The sequence below is a fragment of the Erythrolamprus reginae genome, chromosome 2 (assembly GCF_031021105.1).
Source record: "Erythrolamprus reginae isolate rEryReg1 chromosome 2, rEryReg1.hap1, whole genome shotgun sequence".
Lineage (NCBI taxonomy): Eukaryota > Metazoa > Chordata > Lepidosauria > Squamata > Dipsadidae > Erythrolamprus > Erythrolamprus reginae.
The window spans coordinates 200,295,742-200,315,577 of record NC_091951.1 but is presented as its reverse complement, the minus strand read 5'-3'; the positions used below and the strand labels follow the sequence as shown (position 1 = coordinate 200,315,577).

General features: G+C 38.5%; 1 protein-coding gene across 1 annotated transcript; it reads right to left on the bottom strand.

Annotated features, from left to right (window-relative positions):
• Window positions 1–222: 222 nt before the first annotated feature.
• On the bottom strand, window positions 223–1,191 carry LOC139158778 (olfactory receptor 1L4-like). Its single transcript, XM_070736114.1, has one exon. It carries the CDS (start codon window positions 1,189–1,191, stop codon window positions 223–225), a length of 969 nt encoding a protein of 322 aa, XP_070592215.1.
• Between the last annotated feature and the right edge of the window lie 18,645 nt (window positions 1,192–19,836).

The window sequence follows — 19,836 nt, the reverse complement described above, 5'->3', positions numbered from 1 at the left end:
TTCTGGTGAGCTCTTAACTGAGGAAGATGAACATAAACTCTGTATGTTCATTAAAAAACAATCAAAACATGAAACTACATACTGAGTTAAAAATAAAAATGTTCTTTAGGAATCAAAAAAACATGCTAAATGTATAAGACATTGTATCAAACGAAGTTCTCCAAAGAACCATACTTTTTCTGTTTTTGATCTGGCACCCTATATTTGACATGTCTCTTTCCATCAGGTGCTGATAGTCTGTGGTTTCAGCCAAACATTTCTCAGTTTATCTAGTGCTCTGTGAAGGGCAGCTTTCATGTCTGCATTCCTTAGGCTATAAATGAAGGGATTGAGCATGGGGGTCACCACAGTGTACATAACAGTGGCCACCTTGTCCTTGTCCCCAGAATAGGAAGAGAGGGGCCGGAAATAGACCCCAATTGCAGAACCATAGAAGAGGGTCACAACAACCAGGTGAGAAGCACAGGTTTGGAAGGCCTTGCTCCGACCTTGGCCAGAAGGAACCCGAAGCACAACTTGGACAATCCGAATGTAGGAGACAAGAATGAGAATGAAGTTGCCAATAATAATTGTCCCTCCTTCAAAAAAACTCAGCATTTCACTGAGGCTCTTATCGGAGCAGGCCATCACCACTAAAGGCTGGAAATCACAAAAAAAATGTGGTATCTCATGACGATCACAGAACGAAAGTCTGGACATCAGTACAGTATGCAAGAGGGCATGAAGGTGGGCCAGCAACCATGCCACAAATACCATGATGTGACACTGCAGTGGTTTCATCAGCACAGGATAGCGTAATGGCAGGCAGATGGCCATAAAGCGATCCAGTGCCATGGCACCCAGCAGGAAGTTTTCGGTGATAGCAAAGGCCAGAAAGAGATACATCTGGATCATGCAGTTAGTGAAAGCAATGTTCTTGCAGCCTGTGCGGAGGTTATGCAGCATCTTGGGAATAGTAGTTGAGGTGAAGCAGACATCCACAAAGGAGAGGTGACTGAGAAAGAAATACATAGGCGCGTGGACGAGACGGGCATCAGAACGGATCAAAAAGATGATCAGCAGGTTCCCAGCCATGTTCAGCAGGTACAGAACGAGGAAGATAACAAAAAGGAAGTGCTCCTGTTCTGGCCGAGTGGACAAGCCAAGGAGGAGAAAGTCAGGGCGGCTGGTGTTATAATTTTCATCATCCATGGATCTGAGGTTGGACAGAGGAAGTGAATTGAATGCCAGGAGAAGGAAGACAGTAGCAACTGTCTTGCAGTATAATCCTGTCCAGGTCTCATTTTGGCATCAGTAACCATCATTTGGCTAGTGAATTTTCTGTTCTTTTTTACATTCCAACCAAGATATACCCAATGTATAGCACAACAGCCACCACAGTCAAACAGATATGGGCTGCAAAAATCCAGAATGGCAAAAAGAAATACAGAAAACCATAACTCTTTGCTATCATTTAGTGATTATCCAGTTTTGTAGCCCAGATTTGTTAACCCTTAAACACACACACACACACACACACAGTTGTTATGTACCACATTTGGGGTGGAATGGAATGGAATAGAACGTTTATTGATCTAGTTGTTTGATTATATCAGAAATATAAAACTAACACATATATACAAGTAGTTACAAAGAAAACAATAGAACACGTTTATAGGAAATCATCACTCTTCCAGTTAAACCCATTCTGATCTAAATATTCTGTTCTCTTTGAAATGGCCTTTGAAATAAAGAGTGCAATCCTACTAATGATATGCAGGTTTATTCCCAGGCAATAAATAAGACAGTTCCTTCTGAATTGCAAATTAATTCAGATATTAGCTGTCCTACATTGCTATCCTTCAGAATTCACGTCTGTCTGTCTGTCTGTCTGTCTGTCTGTCTGTCTGTCTGTCTGTCTGTCTGTCTGTCTGTCTGTCTGTCTGTCTTTCTGTCTGTCTACCTACCAACCTACACAGATTCAGGGCGGAATCTGCAGAGAAGAGATATCTCTTCCTACCTTATGATTTATGTGATCCTGACATTTCTATTGTTTCCCCCACTTAATCCATAAATATACCATGCTTCCCTGAAAATCAGACCCTGTCTTATATTTTTTTGAACTATGAAATAAATGCTTGGCCTTATTGCTATGCACTCCAAAACCCGATTAGGCTTATTATCAGGGAATGTCTTATTTTGGGGAAACAGAGTATCAATGAACAATAGTTTACAAAAGACAAAAATAATGTTAAAATCAAAAGTTAATATTAATATATCTAAACCATTTACACAATCACTTTTACAGCTCTTTTCATTTAGCTTGTTATCTCTATATACAGTACTGTATTATGGAATTCCACCATCAACTGATGGCTATCCAAATACTGCAGGTGGTTATCCTAACTTTTTCTGATTCTAATTATTAATGCTTAATTATCACAGCACCAAAAAATGGCAACTAGGGCTTCAATTCTATATATTGACATTCTATGCCTTCTAGATATTTGATCTGCAATTGTTATTTTATTTTATTTATTTGTTAAGTACGTATTTGTAATATAACATTGTTTATCTACATATGATGGGTACTGATAAGAAGGAACATTAGATGATTAGATTAACATTAGATTAGATGATGCATCATCGAGATCCAGCCATAAATGATACCTATGGTCTTATAGTGGGTTTTAAATTGTTTTTTAAATAGTTTCTCTTTTTAGATGTTTTAATATTAATACCCTATATCTTGTTGTCTTTGGTTGTGAGCCACCCAGAGTCCTTAGGAGTTGGGCGGCATACAAATTGAACTAAATAAATAAATAAATACGTAAAATAAACATTAGGACAGGGACAGTAGGCATGCTGGTGCACTTATGCACGCTCCTTACTGACCTCTTAGGAATCGGGTGAGGTCAACAGTGGACAGTCTAAGGATACAGTTATCAGTTCCAGACAGCAGTATCAATAGTCAATAATTATGGAATCACATTTGCCAATCTCTGGCAGAAATAGTTTCTGTTCAGGTCAATAGGGCTTAGAATACAGAATTTCACTATAATGTTGCACTCTTCTAACACACACACAAAATTGTTTTATTTTATAATCAATAGCTGCTTTATCTGGAAAAATTGAATTCTGAGCTCTTTTATTTTCAAAGATGTTAAGAAGGAACAAAGGATGTGTATCCCTATTCTTATCTTTTCCAACTTTGCAATGGAAAAAATTATCTTTGGAGTGGCTAAAAAAGTTTAAAGAGGAAAAATGACTGAATTGTGTTAAACCATCAATTTCTTTTGATATGTTCTGCTCTGATCAGAGTTGCAGTTTTCTTTAAGGAAAAAGGAGAAAAGGGGCATTTTTGTGAGTTAAAAACAATTTGAATCTTCAATGTTTATTGTCTTCTAATCTTTCATGGATCCTTGTTTTTGAGGATGAAGCTTATGTGATAATAGAATAAAGCTTAAGGGAGAATAATTTTTTCAATCTTTATAGACTTCTGATTCATTGTGCTGCTCCAGGTTAAAATAGCTCTTTTGGATTTCACAGTATTTTTTTTTTAAAACCCCACACCATTAGACAATATTATTGCATGTGTGTTATTCAGTGGCAGTCATGATCTTCAGTTTTGTTTTGTTTTTTAAACACCAAAGAAATCCTTGGTTCTCAATGTTAGATGGGAGGGACATAAACAAGTAAATAGGTCATAAAGAGGTTTTTGACCAGCTGAAGTGCACAGTACAGCAAAAAGGAAGGGGATTTGGTGAGATAATATGTATATTGATGAAACAGAAGGGTCTGATAGCAAAGTTTATGTAGTTCTAAAGTTGAGGAAGGAAAGGGCTGCAGGAAAGAGGGCGGAGGTGTGGGGAATCTCAAATGATTTAATCAAAGTGTAAGCTGGTTAAATGTCTCCTATTGATTTGGCTTGTTGACTGTCAGCGGCTTTTATCTACTGTGAGGCTGAGATGTTATTACTTTCAGTTGGATTTTATTGGAAATCACTTCTGAAGTTGTGGCTGACAGGCAGGGAAGGAAGGAAGGAAGGAAGGAAGGAAGGAAGGAAGGAAGGATTTGAATATCCTCTGTCTAATATAAGCATTTCTTTTATAAGTCTCCCGGAGAAGGACTGCATATAAGTCCAACCAACCAACCAACCAACCAACCAACCAACCAACCAACCAACCAACCAACCAACCAACCAACCAACCAACCAAAGTCTAAAAATACAATTACAGAAATAGGTTCATATATTTACAAACAAGCATTTTTAAAAACCACTCATCCTCAATAAATCACCTAAGGTTAATGATGCAAAAAAAAAAGGCAGGGAGAGGCAGGAAAATTTATAAGAGCCCTCTTCCAATTATTTGAGAAACAAAGTTCAACAGATCCCACACTTTCCAATTTCCCATTTTATTTCCCTGGGATTCCTTGCTTACCAAGTCTTTGAGGTCTTGTGATTCTAGAGGAAGTGCATCTAAGAGGTTGCTGCCACTGCTGTTGCTTCCAGCTTGGTACCAAAGTCACACCATGTGTGGAAGCCTCCATAGAAAACAGTGAGTGTAAGAAGAATGATTATATGTAGGAGCTCATTATACAGGTAAAATTAAGGCAGAAGACACAAACATAGAACTCAACAGGCCCTTTAGCAGGTATAGCATCTGGGGACTTGTTAACAAAATAAGTTACCTTGGGTGAAATCTTGCTTCTCTTGATCCTATACATAATTCTCATTGGACTTTTGAGTGGGCTGTATAATTAATTATTTTCCTTTACTTTTCAAAAGATGAATGGCTTTGTTAGCATTAGTATGAGAGGCCAGTCCCCTAATCCAAAACCATTGAAGATCACAAAAGAGTATATCAATTTTTCTTGTGAACTTGAGTTTATTAATAAAAGGCTTTCCTTCTTGATATTTTTGACCTGGACATTTTTTTATGTCCAACAGACAAGACTTTTTTGGCTTCTTTATACTGCAACTTTCATATCTAATGAGAGAAGCCAGGAGGTTATACTGCTATGATGGAATTGTTTGCTCATATTATTTTTCCTCCAATTTATATTCCATAGTTTCTTTTCAGGAACAGGACAATTCTGGAGGTCATCCCCTATTGCAAAAATATTCATTCATGTCATCCCTATAATTCCCATGAAGAGGAAGAATTAAGAGAAACGTAATTTACAGAAGTTTTGGAACAATGAGAAAAATCATCCCTCCCCCAAATAGAAGTTATAGGGAAAATAGCAATTCATGTAAATACTAACTTTTCAATATGAAAAGTTACCCTTTACCAATATGAAGACATTGTTACTTAAAAAAACCTTGTTTTCTACAAAAGTGTGACACAGCTTTATAAGTAACAAAAAGCATAAAGATACGTTGTTATATGTTTATCTACAGTATTTTGTGCTTTATTTTTACATTATATTTCTCATCATTTTTTGTATAACTTTTTTCTTTTCCAAACAATACTTAATAAAAAAAACAGGAAAAAGATGAGAATGGGGTGGCAGGTTGTTAAGTTATTCATTTTTCCTTTTTAAAGGAAGCTGGCAGACAAATTACGGTATGTTTACTGAAAAAAAATCAATATTGGAATAAAATAATTTTTATTTGGTTTTATTATGCATTCTAGACTTGGTCTTGCATTGTATTAAGTAGAAAGCATGATTTTAAGGACATGAGAAAAGGGGAGAAACACCCTTCCCGTAAATACATACTTGCTGCACAAGAAATGGTCCAATCAATGTCATTTTTCTGACTGTTCAATAGTGCCGCAACAGCAATTTTGACAACTTCTGATTTTAAATTTTTATCAGGTTATAATTTTGGATTATAACTGGATTTCAAAAACTGAAAGCTTGCTTGCCTCACTATCCACATTTATTTCTCTGTTTGCTATGTGAATGTTCCCAAACATATAAAACATGTATTTGTTATTCAAAGTGAAAATATTAAGTAGTACGTCATAACTTTTTTTCTCCCCTAGTCCTTCCAATTTTTGAAAGGTGAAGAGGAAGGAGCCCATTTTTTTCTTTAAAAATTCAGGTTTTCTCCCCCAAGGCTTTCATATCTCCAGGCAAGATCTTAAAACAATAGAAGAGAAGCCTAACAGGAAGTTGCTACCAGGCAATGGGGGGTGTCCCTTTTGATAAAATGTCTAATTACTAACATAGCTGCTAATTAGATCAAGGTTTGGGTAAGGTAGAAACATCCAGAGATGCCTTCCAATCCAAAATAGTGAGGGGGGGGGGAGAGACAAAATAAGTTTTAGCTGTTTTCTATAATATATTTAATTCTATAATACGTTTAACATTTCTAAGGAGTCCTTTGGGAGTGGGGCGGCATATGAATCTAAATAATAAATAAATAAGTACATAAATAATATGGTTGATTTTTGGATCCCTTCTCTAGTACTGTACACTGAGCCCTTAAAACCATTCCCCCAAAGAGTTTGGTTTCAGAATGTGATTGATGAGAAATCTGTTGAGGGGAGATAGTTGGATAATAATCCGCAGAGTTGAGAATAGGTGCAAAAAGACAAGTCTATTCAGGTCAGCTCAAAGCGGGCTTACCACAGGAGACTTATTTTTAAACATTGACAAAGTGCCACTTCCTTGCCCTTATCTGTGGCAGCGTTTTCCTTCACAATCTCTTCTGGGAACGGTTCATTCCTTATTTGAAGATGAAAAGAGTCCATTTCTACAATTTCAGGGTCAGGTCTATTCAGAGTCTCCAACCAGGCCCTAGTTTGAGGGCTGTCTTCCTATCTATCTTCCCTAGTTTTTCTTCTTTGGTATTATCTTCCTGACAAAGTTTCTTGCCATTCAGAAGTAAATGAAGTCAAATAAAAGAGGGAATGCCTAATGCTTTTAGGAAGGAAAGGAATTCCGTTGTGGTGGCACTGGGAAGGAAGAAGACAATTAGTGAAAACAATTAGTCTAGGGAAGGAGATGTGACTGTTAACAGAGCCAGGGCAAATCATTCATCAATATTAGTTTATGAATATTATTTCTTTCTTTAAAACATTTCTAAACTGGCCTCCATTGAGCGTCAAATTTAATTTATAAATCTCAATAATAAAAAGGCAGACAATGCATAAAATAGTGTTAATCTCAAACAGCTAAAGATAAAATAGCTTGAAGTCTCTCCGGGGAAGTTTTCTAACTGGAGTGATATGAATAAGCACTTAATAAGCCTGGATAGATGATATCACAAAGAGCCACAAGTGGCTGAACAACTTAAGATCAGCCCGGAGCAAACCCCCCAACCACGCTGAGGTTGTCCTTCTGGTTTCAGTTGATGTTTAAGCATTATCTTCTCTGCTTTAGGACAAAGTTTATTTGCCACTGTATTTTCCCACTCTGCTGGCAGGCAACACTGTGCCCATCCCTCTCCCTCATACATTTTATAAAAGAACAAGTGATCAGGAAGAGGCGGTGGGGGAGGAGGGAAGAAGAATTAAAGAAAAGAAAAATAAAGAAAACTTGGGGAAAACAAGAAACAGAAACATAGAAACATAGAAGACTGATGGCAGAAAAAGACCCCATGGTCCAGCTAGTCTGCTCTTATACTATTTCATGTATTTTATTTTAGGATGGATATATGTTTATCCCAGGTATGTTTAAATTCAGTTACTGTGGATTTACCAACCACATCTGCTGGAAGTTTGTTCTAAGGATCTACTACTCTTTCAGTAAAATAATATTTTCTCACGTTGCTTCTGATCTTTCCCCCAACTAACTTCAGATTGTGTCCCCTTGTTCTTGTGTTCACTTTCCTATTAAAAACACTTCCCTCCTGAACCTTATTTAACCCTTTAACATATTTAAATGTTTCGATCATGTCCCCCCTTTCCCTTCTGTCCTCCAGACTATACAGATTGAGTTCATTAAGTCTTTCCTGATACGTTTTATGCTTAAGACCTTCCACCATTCTTGTAGCCCGTCTTTGGACCCATTCAATTTTGTCAATATCTTTTTGTAGGTGAGGTCTCCAGAACTGAACATTGTCTGAATCTAAACAAAGTTTGGAAATGCTTGTGTTTTTCCAAAATTATTATGGGCATTAACTTGCTTTCCTAACATAGTTTACATTGAAACTCTTATACCAAAAATGTATAATTTGTGGTCTCAAATAATATTGTAGTAATTGGGCCTTGGATTTTGCACTGATAAAATGATTAGTCTGACATATCCTAAAGGTTCAGTAGATCAGGTTTAATATGCTAAACATTGATAAATACTACAGAGCAAATGGCTGCTCAAATACAATAGTTAAGAATTAATGCACTTTTTGTAATGCTGTCCAAGACATGAATTGAAGACTTTATGCTTTGCTTATCTAACAACCAACACTAGTAGCCTATTGAGCCCAGAGGCCTTATCTCTTGTTGGAGTCACATGCTAAGTCAGAATTTACTTGCTTTTAGCTTAAGGTATTGAGTGAACTCAGTCATTATGACTTACAAAATCACTGTTTACAGCTTCCTGTGTTATATTAGTCAATTGTGGCTTATTTTAATACTTGGTTATATAATGGTTTAGTGCAATGCCTGAACCTGGACTCATTTTGGACATCTCTTTAAAATGTTATCTCCTCAACAATTTCTTTTGAGGGCATCATCTAGTTGTACCTAACCATGGTACAAACTCGCTTTATTAACATATTTGGTCTGCTGTGTTCCTTTGCCACCAATCTGTAACTGAGACATCAATCATTGCACTTTTAGCATTAAAATGGTGGGTTCCTCCTTAAACCAACAGCAGCCCATATCAAGGTGTGGAAAATCAGTGATGGTTCCAATCAACAGGCCAGTCAGGTGACTCTGTGGAGTTGGGACCAAATAGGCCTCATTGCAGTGTTTCTATTGGTCACTTCAGACTGCAGTGGACATAGTCCTTTGCTTCACTCCTTGGGCACTCTTTCCTCTTGCTCTGGGGGGGGGGGAGGATTAGAGAGGCATGTGACAGGATCTTTTTCTTGGATAATAAAGGCCAAGTTAATACTGGTAAAGATTAACTAAGGCTCCCCAACTCAGACAACTGGCGTATAGCACAGAACCCAGCTGCATGAAGTCTTGAAAGGAGAAATAGGGGATCTGTCTGGAGATTTGTTGTGTAACTTACTGGAAAGGCCAAAGTTGGCTATACTCTTATAGCTAAAGATAACTGGTGGGTGGTAAGAGCTTTTCATCATTATAAAACAGTGAAAAAGGCCTGAGTGGCAAGATTCACATATAATATTATGCCATAGACCAGAGTCTTCAAACTTGGCAACTTTAAGACTTGTGGACTCCAGCTATACTGGCTGGAGAATTCTGGGAGTAGAAGTCCACAAGTCTTAAAGTTGCCAGGTTTGGGGACCCCCTGCCATAGATTAAGCTGAAAACCCACAATGACTGATTTCATATATCATGCAAAACAAAACCAGACCAAAGGCAGTATGGCTTAATAGAGTGCCTTGCATGTGATTTCAATATGAATCAATGCATCTATTGGCTATTGAAATAGTAGAAAATATCTTGTTTCTTCTCTAATTTTAAATTTCTTTCTGTTTGCTAGCACAAAATTATTTTACGAAAAGTGTCATCTTATTGCCTCAGTACCTATTGAAACATCATGAAGCGTCCTTCATGTTCAGGAGCTGAGTAGGTATAAAAATATTTGTGGTAAACCCCATTAACTTTTTGCCATAGCCTTTCATCACCTGTCCTTGAGTGACAACTATTGCCTTTGTTTCAAGTCACTCGATTTCCTTCCAAGGTTATTTATTTATTTATTTTATTTATTTATTATTTAGATTTGTATGCCGCCCCTCTCCGCAGACTCGGTCCAGTAATGGGCAGTCAAAATTACTACTGCCATGCTGTGGGCATGGCTTATTTTACGAGAGTGGCTTAATTGTCATGTGACTGGGTAGGAGTGGCTTGCTGGCCATGTGACCAGGTGGGAGTGGCTTGAACGATCATCATCATTCAAGTGAACTGTTAGGTCCTCAACTTAGAATCTTACCAGTGTCGCTCACTGGGCTGACAATTTGCTTTGCGTTTCCTGCGCTCTCCTTCCTGGGTTGCCCCCCCCTGCCTCAAGCTGGGTAGTTAGGCGAACGGGTGCTGCCAGAAGCATAAATGCTGCCAGCACCGCTTCCACCCACACCTTCTGTTTTCACCCCAGGCGGGAGATGGCCACGTGAGCCTGGAGGGGAGCCGGGCAGGAGAGCTGGAAGCTTGTCCGAGGCCAGGAAGGAGGAAAGAGGAAAAAAGCAAGGAGCGCAGACGAGCAGCAGCATCAGGGAAAAAAAGGAGAGCCAGGCTGAGATCAGTAATTCAGGAAGTGACAGCCACTGATCATATGGAGCTGCGCACACATCTTCATTTCTGCCAGTGGAACTGCGTTCCACCCCGTCCTGCCTGCTGCCCTCCTCTGTTATAATCTAACCAATTTTGCAACTGTATTGCTCTCCTTGCATAGTATCAGAATGAAAGAGAAAATACAACTTCATATCAGCCCAACCCAACTATTTCACTTATGATTGAGGAATGAGACAAAGATAACGTCATACAGACATGTTTGAAAAAAATAAATTGCCAGGTCATGTTTGTGCCATGGTTGGGAAGATGTTTGACTTGCCTTTTGGGCAATTCTGTTCTGGGGAAGCCCCCAAAATCCTGCATAATGCTTCCTATTCTGTCAAGTCTTGGTTGGCGGGTACGTGATATGTTGTGTTTCATGGATTCCTGCTATTGGTTAGATTATGTCATCTTGGTGATTTAGAGATATTACTGTATTTTAATGATAGAGTTTGCATCAGAAAAGTCTGACCTATTTTCCCAGCAATATCCCAAACCATGTTTTGTTCTACTCTCCCTACATTGACTCATGTTTCAGCCTATCCAAGAAACAAAAAGAGAAACCATAGAATATTTTGCGAGAGTTTTCCGGGAAGATTTAAGATTAATCGGGGAGTATGCCAACACCTATTCTCAGATATAATCATTGATTTCATTTTCCATTCATAAAACATTATAATTTATTATTATAGAGATAACGCAGAGTGCCAATGTATCCTGAGACTAAAGTTCAGATAGCAAAAATTTAGTCTTGGTTAATTGAGACTTCGAAGTGTAACATGTAATTTCCTTGTGCACTGTTAAAATCAAGAATGGGAAGCAAATAGAAATCAGATAGATGACAGGGTAGTTGATTTAGATCAACAGGGGATTTTCTCTTTCCATTGAATAATGATCACAAATCAAATTGCAGTCTATGACTGGGATCATGCCGAGCCATGGTTTGATACCTTATAATTGGCTGATTAAAGACACACTGAGTAGTACTTTAGCCTCCACCTTAATTGTAAAATGTAAAAATGATTTGTCTGGATTATCCATTATGCATATTTGTCTTCCCACATACAGTTTCTTCCAGGGTTTGGGTTGGCAATGCACAAGGCAGCTGCCTCTCACCTCTGGGAGTCATCATGTTATACCACCTCTTTACATTTAGTGGAAACTTGCAATTCCAGTTAAAAGAAGAAGGAAGACAGATTGAAGCCTGCTTCTCCATAATAGGGATATCTCTCTCTCTCTCTCTCTCTAATGGGCATATTTTATTTATTTATTTATTTATTTATTTATTTATTTATTTATTTATTTATTTATTTATTTATTGATTGATTGTTAGAGTTGGAAGGGACCATGCGGGTCATCAAGTCCAACCCCCTGCCTAAGCAGGAACCCTATAGCATCCTAGCCAAATGGCAGTCCAATTTCCTCTTAAAAATGTCCAGAGTATTGGAGTTCACAACGTCCGCTGGTAGGTTGTTCCACTGGTTGATCGTTCTGACCGTCAGGAAGTTCTTCCTTATTTCCAGGTTGAATCTCTCCTTGGTCAGCTTCCAGCCGTTGTTCCTTGTCCGGCCCTCCGGTGCCCTGGAGAATAAAGTGATCCCCTCATCTCTGTGGCAACCCCTCGTATACATGTAGACTGCTGTCATGTCCGCTCTGGCCCTCCTTTTCTCTAGGCTATCAATGCCCAGTTCCTGCAGTCTCTCTTCATAAGTCTTGGTTTCTAGACCCCTGATCATTTTGGTTGCTCTTTTCTGCACCTTCTCCCGAGTTTCAATGTCTTTTTTGAAGTGTAGTGACCAGAACTGAACACAGTACTCCAGGTGTGGTCTGACCAGGGCATAGTAGAGTGGTATTAAGACTTCCCTGGTCTTGGAGTGTATTCCCCTGTTGATGCAGCTTAGGATTGTATTGGCTTTTTTGGCTGCTGCTGCACATTGTTGGCTCATGTTTAGTTGATTATCCACTCCAAGATCTCTTTCGCCGTCGCTACTGCTGAGAGGGGTTTCCCCCAGGCTGTATGTGTGTCCAGTTTTTTTTTTACCTAGGTGAAGGACTTTGCTCTTGTCGATGTTGAACATCATTTTGTTGGTGTGGGCCCACTGTGTTAATCTGTCCAGGTCTTTCTGTAATTTGAGCCTGTCTTCAAGGGTGTTGGCTACCCCCGCCAGCTTGATATAATTGTGAGAAGAAAAGACAGACCAGTTGGAAGTTGGGTTTCAGAAGAAACAAACGAGCAATATTGTGAAAATGGCACTTAGGTTCAAAGAAAGGACTGGAAAAGTCTCAGGACCAAGGGAATTGGTATAAAGTGCTCTTCCTCCTCCTTTCAGATTTTCAAAGCTGAAGAACACACATGGGCATTTTTCACAGAGTTTCAATATGCCTCAACCAATTCGGCAAACATGCTATGGATACTTTTAGGCAGAGCATTTTATCTTCACAGCCAAGGGGAGGGATATGGTGCATGTGTGGTCTGCTCCAAAGGAAAAGAAGGACCCTCGGAGATTCCCACAGGAAGTGCAAGTTCTCCCCCTACTGTCTTGTCTTGAAACAATTTGGCCTTCCCATCTCAGAGCTCATTCTCTCCCTCAGCACAAAACAAACAAAACCCAGACCAGAATCCACCCACTAACACAGGGCAACTTTAAGACTTGTGGACTTCAGTCAAGAGACATCAAGGACAAGAGAAATAAAAATGCAGTTAAAATAAAGGACAGCTTTATGAGAAACCAATGCAGTAATTAAATAGCAATCTCAGTTGTAATTAAAGCTAATGGTAATGATGGCTGTGGTGACTATAACTATTTTCCTTTCATTGATCCACACACTTTTAAGAAGAGCTGTTTCTGGAGACCATCAAAATCTGAAATCTAAAACGAACAGTTCTGCTCAGTTAAACTGCAAAATGAAAAATGACAATGAGATATGTGTGTCTCATCCATGCAGTATAGGCCTATTCTCATGGTCAGTGATTTTCAACCTTTTTTGAGCTGCGGCACATTTTTTACATATACAAAATCATGGGGCACATTGAGCGGGGGTGGGTGGGTGGGGTTAAAAAAAGTTTGGACAAAAAAATTATCTCTCTCTCTCTTTCCCTCCCTTTAGATCTATTTCTCTCCCTCTTTCTCTCTCTTCCTTCCTTTCCCTCTCTCCATTCCTCGTTCTTTTTCTCTTCCTTCCTTCCTCTTTTTTGCTCTCTTTCTATCTCTCCCTCCTTCCCTGCCTTTCTTTCTCCTTCTCTCTCTTTCTTTCTCTCTTTCTCTTTCTCTCTTGCTTTCTTTCTCTCTCTCTCTTTCTCTCTTGCTTTCTTTCTCTTTCTTGCTTTCTCTCTCTCTCTCTCTTTCTCTCTCTTGCTGAGCTTCGTGGCATACCTGACCATGTCTCACGACACACTAGTGTGCCGCGGCACACTGGTTGAAAAACACTGCTCATGGTTATCTACCATTTTTCATTGTACGTGTTACACTGTCCAAGACCTCTTCTAAAGCAGCTATTGAGAGGAATAGAATTCTTCTCATATACTAAGACTTTCCTTTCTTAGAATTATTTTGTTACTATTTACCAGTAGTTTCAATCAATCCCTTGGGTTTCACTCCCTCAAGCCTAGTTACGTTCAATTGCTTTCTATTATTCCAAATATTTGTCCACTTCTTTCAGAAAGTTTTCTCATTAACTTCCTGATTGTTTTTCTGACATAATTGTCTAGCAAGAGAGTAGGTCACTTAGGAAATCTAATAACAAACGAGCTTGATTAAAGAGTAGCTCCTTAAGGATCTAATTAATAAAGATTCTACTCTAGTCCCAGCACTAAGAGATGTTTTACTGTTTGCAGCAATTCTAGATAAAGCAAAAATATTCTCTGAACTTCAGCTGGTATTGTAAAACGTATCGATCCAAAGATTCTAAAAAAGCAATTAAAACGTTCTACCCAAAAGTGACCAGGAAAGGAAGTAGACAAACCCTATGTACTTTTCTGAGGATGCTGACCACAGTTTCAGCAGGATAGTTATTTCCTCATCTCTCAGAGCTCTAAACCCATTGGCAGGGATGGGTTCCTCCTGGTCTGGACTGATTCACCCAAACTGGTAGTGACTCACTGATGATGTCATGATGATGCCACCAAACCAGATTGGTTGGTTCCAGTCTGTGGGTGCCACCATTTTTTAATTAAAATTCTATTTTTTTTATTTTAATTTTTAAAATTTCCTTCTGAGCATGCGCAAAAGTCAAGTGCGTGCATTCAGTCAGCCATCGTTTTTGGGATTAAAAAGAAAACATTACTGCACATATATGTGTGCAAAGCAATGCATGTGCCCATGCAGCATTCCCACATGGCATGGGAGGGAGCAAACTGGCAGCGAGTTAACTTACCTCTACCCATTGGGGAGCACTATCATGCAGTCTCTTCATGAGGAGCAACTGCTGGAGCACTAGCAGGCTATCTGAAGTTCTCTCCTTGTCCAGAATGGGATTATATAGAGCCGGTCAACAAGCTGGCTCTTCATTCTGCTGTAGGTGTTGGAGATGGAGCCATCTTCAGTTTGTCATTTCTCCCCTGCAAGTTCTGCTTAGCAAAATAAGTTTTGAATTCAGGTTTAAAGCCTTAAAATTATTTTGGAATGAACAGCAAAAGGATGATTAGAACTTTGATTTTGGAAAGTGAATTCATTTAATTTATATGCCGCCCATCTTAACAAGTGACTTTGAAAACAGTGTGAAGATAGACTAAGGGTTCTAATGAATGTGAAATAAGATTTTGGAATTAATAATAAGAATCCTTTCTGTGTGTAAATGCTTTTGTTTTGAACTCTGGTTTTTTTTTTAAAAGATAGGCTGAGATTCTGAAGGTTGAACACTAGAGGGAACCAAAAGGAACCAAGATAAGGAGAACAACATTTAAATTTGACTTACTGATACAGAATGGAGAAAAATATTTTAACATTGGGCATATTGAAGGATGTTTTTGAACAATGGAACCAGAGGTTAATTTAAGAATGCCTGTCCCTATAGACAGGACAGAAATATTATGTTATGACAAAGTAATTCTTCTATTGAGTTGAGCACCTAGTGACCATATATATGCAATTTTGTTGGGAACAATATAGAAGTGGTTCATTGTTGTTACTTTTTAGCTTGCTGTTTTAACTTCCTGGTCTATCCTACAATGTTAACATGCCTTGGGGATCTCTCATCAATGGGTCAGCCAGATCTGATCTGGCATAGTTTTCTGAACTGGATGAAGATCAACTAGATATTGCAAAACTCAGAGATGCTCTGGCCCAAACCTTTTGAATGCTCAATATAAACCTTTTGAATTGCTCCAGGGAATAGATTAGAAATCAGAAACATTTTTTTTTTAAAAAAAAGAACATTTGCTTTGTTAAAAGAATCCAAACTGAAGAGAATGTTCTATTTCCTAAAATACTTTGGAGTTTCAGCTGGTGCTGAAGAATGTGAACCCCATGTTATAATGGGTTCTCCTTTTTCTGGACCAAATTAAATGTGCTGATTAGTTTATTATTTTATTTATTTATTTATTAGATTTGTATGCCGCCCCTTTCCGTAGACTCGGGGCGGCTGTCAACACAATAAAACAGTTCATGACAAATCTAATAATTTAAAATTTAAAATTTAAAATAGTTAAAAAACCCCATTTTTAAGCAGACATACCTACAAACATACCATACATAAATTATATAGGCCCGGGGGAGATATCTCAATTCCCCCATGCCTGACGACAAAGGTGGGTTTTGAGGAGTTTACAAAAGGCAAGGAGGGTAGGGGCAGTTCTAATCTCTGGGGGGAGCTGGTTCCAGAGAGTAGGGGCCGCCACAGAGAAGGCTCTTCCTCTGGGGCCCGCCAAACGACATTGTTTAGTTGACGGGACCCGGAGAAGGCCCACTCTGTGGGACCTAATCGGTCGCTGGGATTCGTGCAGCAGAAGGCGGTCTCGGAGATATTCTGGTCCGAAGGGCTTTATAGGTCATAGATAAATTTATCTAGATAACCCCATTATTTTATATAAACAAGCAACTCTTAACCCCAGAGTCTTAATTGGGATAAATAAAGCATCTTCTTTAAACAAACCTTCAATTGACAGATCTGATTTTCTGTTCTCCTTCTTTTTTTTTTTGCTTTAACAGATTGACTAACTTTTTAAAAAACTGCAAACAAAACAAAAATCAAGTAACATTTTAGCGGCCTTTTGTATTTACCCATGATTAATGAAAAGCTAGTTGAAAATTGTTTAAAAATTACAGAAACCCAGGTCTCACTTTCTATATTGAGTATCAGGGTTATTTCCAAAAAATGGGATGAAAGCATTCACTTGGAGAATATCAATTTTAGCAATTCATACCTATTTTGATATTCCAATCTCAAGCCCAATATTGAAAATATCCTCCTTAGGATGTCATCCCATTGAGGATTAACTTGGATTGTCACAGTGGGCTCTTCTGTCCCTTATCTGACCTCTGAGTGAAGAGTAAAAGTAGCTCAATAAGGTGATTTTTCCTTTCTATTGCCAGGCATATTCTTTTCTTTAGTCTTGCATTTCCATTTAGTTAGTGAACTCTCCATTTCTAACTCTCTTCAGATAAGGTATAAGAGATAATGAATATGTCTGGAAGATAAGCTAAAGTGATTAATTTGGAAGACAGTTGAAAATCAAAGGTGGTAGACACAGGTGACAAAAATAGGAGGAAAGAAGCAGCATTAAAAATAATAGTAGATATACCTAGAAAAATATTGTATGCATGTATGTATGTATGCATGCATGTATGCATGTATGTATAAAATATGTTTAAGAATAGCTCTGATCATAGTTCCCTCTAAGCTGAGCAGTGAGCAATCGCTCACTTAAAAATCATCATCAACTCAGAGTTTTCCAAACCTGCCCAGAAGCCGAGAGGGAAAGAGTGAGAGGGAAGGAGAGAGAGAGGAAGAGAGGAAGAGAGAGAAACAGATAGAAAAAAGAGAGGAAGGAAAAGAGAAAGAAAAAGAATGGGAGTAAGGAAGAGAGAAAGAAAATCAAAATCTAGTTTGAAACTAGCCCAACTATTTAAGTGGCATTTTGATATTGATAGAGTTGCCCTATTATGAGCTCACTGTTATAGACACACAGTACAGTATTTTATTTTGAAATTCTCTGAGGCAAAACAGGGTGGGTTTTTTATTTGTTTGTTTGTTTGCTTGTTTGCTTGTTTGCTTATTTATTTATTTATTTATTATTTCTGTGCCCCCGCAGTCCCAAAGGGACTGCCGCTGAGACACTATACTTTTCCGCCCACCCCCCCCAAAAAAATTAGAGGGAACACTGGCTCTGATATTGGAATGAAGTCAGGATTCTGAACTGCCCATTTGCTAACCATAAAATGGATTAAAATTAGATGTACTCAGAAAGATAAGAGGAAGAGGAACTAGAAGGGAAGGGAAGGGGGGGAGAGAGAGATGCAGGAGGGACATAGGAAAGAGGTAGACAGGGAGAAAGAAGGGAGAGTGAAAGGGAGAGATAGAGGAAGGGTAGTAGCATGAAATATAGAAGGCAAGCAGACAGGAGATACAAATATAAAAGGGGCAAATTAAGGATACATGTTTATGATATTTTGGATATAAATGATAACTATGGATGTTTTGATAATATAGCATATGTATGGATGTTTGTTTGTGTAAGTTTGGTGAAAAGTAAATAAAAGAAAATCAATTCCATGTCAGAAGATATTTAAAATGGGAACAGATCATGTTTGATGTATGCACCCTTCCGTTTTATACTCACAAGTATCAAGTGGAAGTTGTTTAGGCTGACAGACAATAATAAGCTTCACACATCATACTAAGGGACAGTTTGTTGATTAAGTTTATGCTAATCCAGAATCCACATTTTGGAAACCAAAAGTCTCTTGCCAGCTGTCTAGGTCTATGGGGTTGGAATTTCACACAGTATTACCTGGTTCTGTATCAGGGTTGTGTGTGTATGTGTTTTCACTTCTTGTCTGAATTTATTCTCTCTCAACACTAAATTAAATCCCCAAGTCAAATTGATCATACCACAGGGCTAGCCTATATGGAATGCAAGGTGGGAGGGCTGTATTATTGCAATCTAAAAGCATTGTACAGCTGTTGGTTATGACCTATAAAGCCCTACATGGCATCGGACCAGAATATCTCCGGGACCGCCTTCTGCCGCATGAATCCCAGCGACCGGTTAGGTCCCACAGAGTGGGCCTTCTCCGGGTCCTGTCGACTAAACAATGTCATCTGGTGGGACCCAGGGGAAGAGCCTTCTCTGTGGTGGCTCCGATCATCTGGAACCAGCACCCCCCAGAGATTAGGATTGCCCCCATCCTCCTTGCCTTTCGGAAACTCCTTAAAACCCACCTCTGCCGTCAGGCATGGGGGAATTGAAACATCTCCCCCTTGCCCATGTAGTTTCTGTGTATAATTCGACTGTGTGCTTGTTTTTTATATATTGGGGTTTCTTTTGGATTTTTAAACCTAAAACTGTAATTTAGATTGCTAAATATTAGATTTGTTACTATGTATTGTTTTTTACCATTGTTGTGAGCCGCCCTGAGTCCACGGAGAGGGGTGGCATATAAATCCAATAAAGCTAATCTACTCTAATCTATGCCCATCTCTACTTTGTGTTCTATTAAAATCCAGGTCAAATTTCCCTATATATTATTGTTAAGCAACATATCCTGCATTCAGTACATTGGCAGAGAAGAAACTTCAGTTTAAAAATGTTTGCAGAGAACTCTGCTGTGAAGTTGGACTCCAAAATGTAGGAGTACCTTGGACCCTGAATCTGAATGGTTCTAAGAAGTCAACAAGATATCCTCTTAACTGTATAGCAAGCATCTGATTAGAAACGTTAGCTTTCAGTGGAGTCTTCCCATGAATGATGTATGGCCATTCCAATAATCTATCTGAGCAATCAGAAATTAATTTAGGACCTTCCGAATCCATCTCCTTAATGGAGTTCCTCACACCTCTTCTGAAAATAAAGGGATGAACGTGCTTGAAAAATTAAAGCAAAAAAGGATTGATTTTAAAGAAGTTCTGTACAGTATTGTACTATACTGCAACTATAAGGCACAGATACATAAGGGGGCGCTGTTGTTCTGTTCTATTCAAATTTTGTTGAAATCTCATTTTGATTAAAATGGTCCACTGCTAGCTTATTTGAATTTCAAAGGATAGAGAAAATAGAGATTAAAGGGCTGCGGTAACACTTCCTTAGACATACTTGGTTCTTTTTAAAAAATATTGCCTGTGTCGGACAGAATTAGGATTAACAAGATGGGCAGCACGTGAATCCAATGAATAAATAAATATCAAACAAGTCCCGGGAAGCTATGTCTCTCCATGTATCCATGTGCAGTTTCATAGAGGAAAAAAAGAAGACAACTATAAGCTGAGAGCTATTTCTTGAAGTGGGAGAAGGTCAATCAATGATCAAAGGTACATGGGGTCCAATTTTCTCTTTGGAGAATCAGAA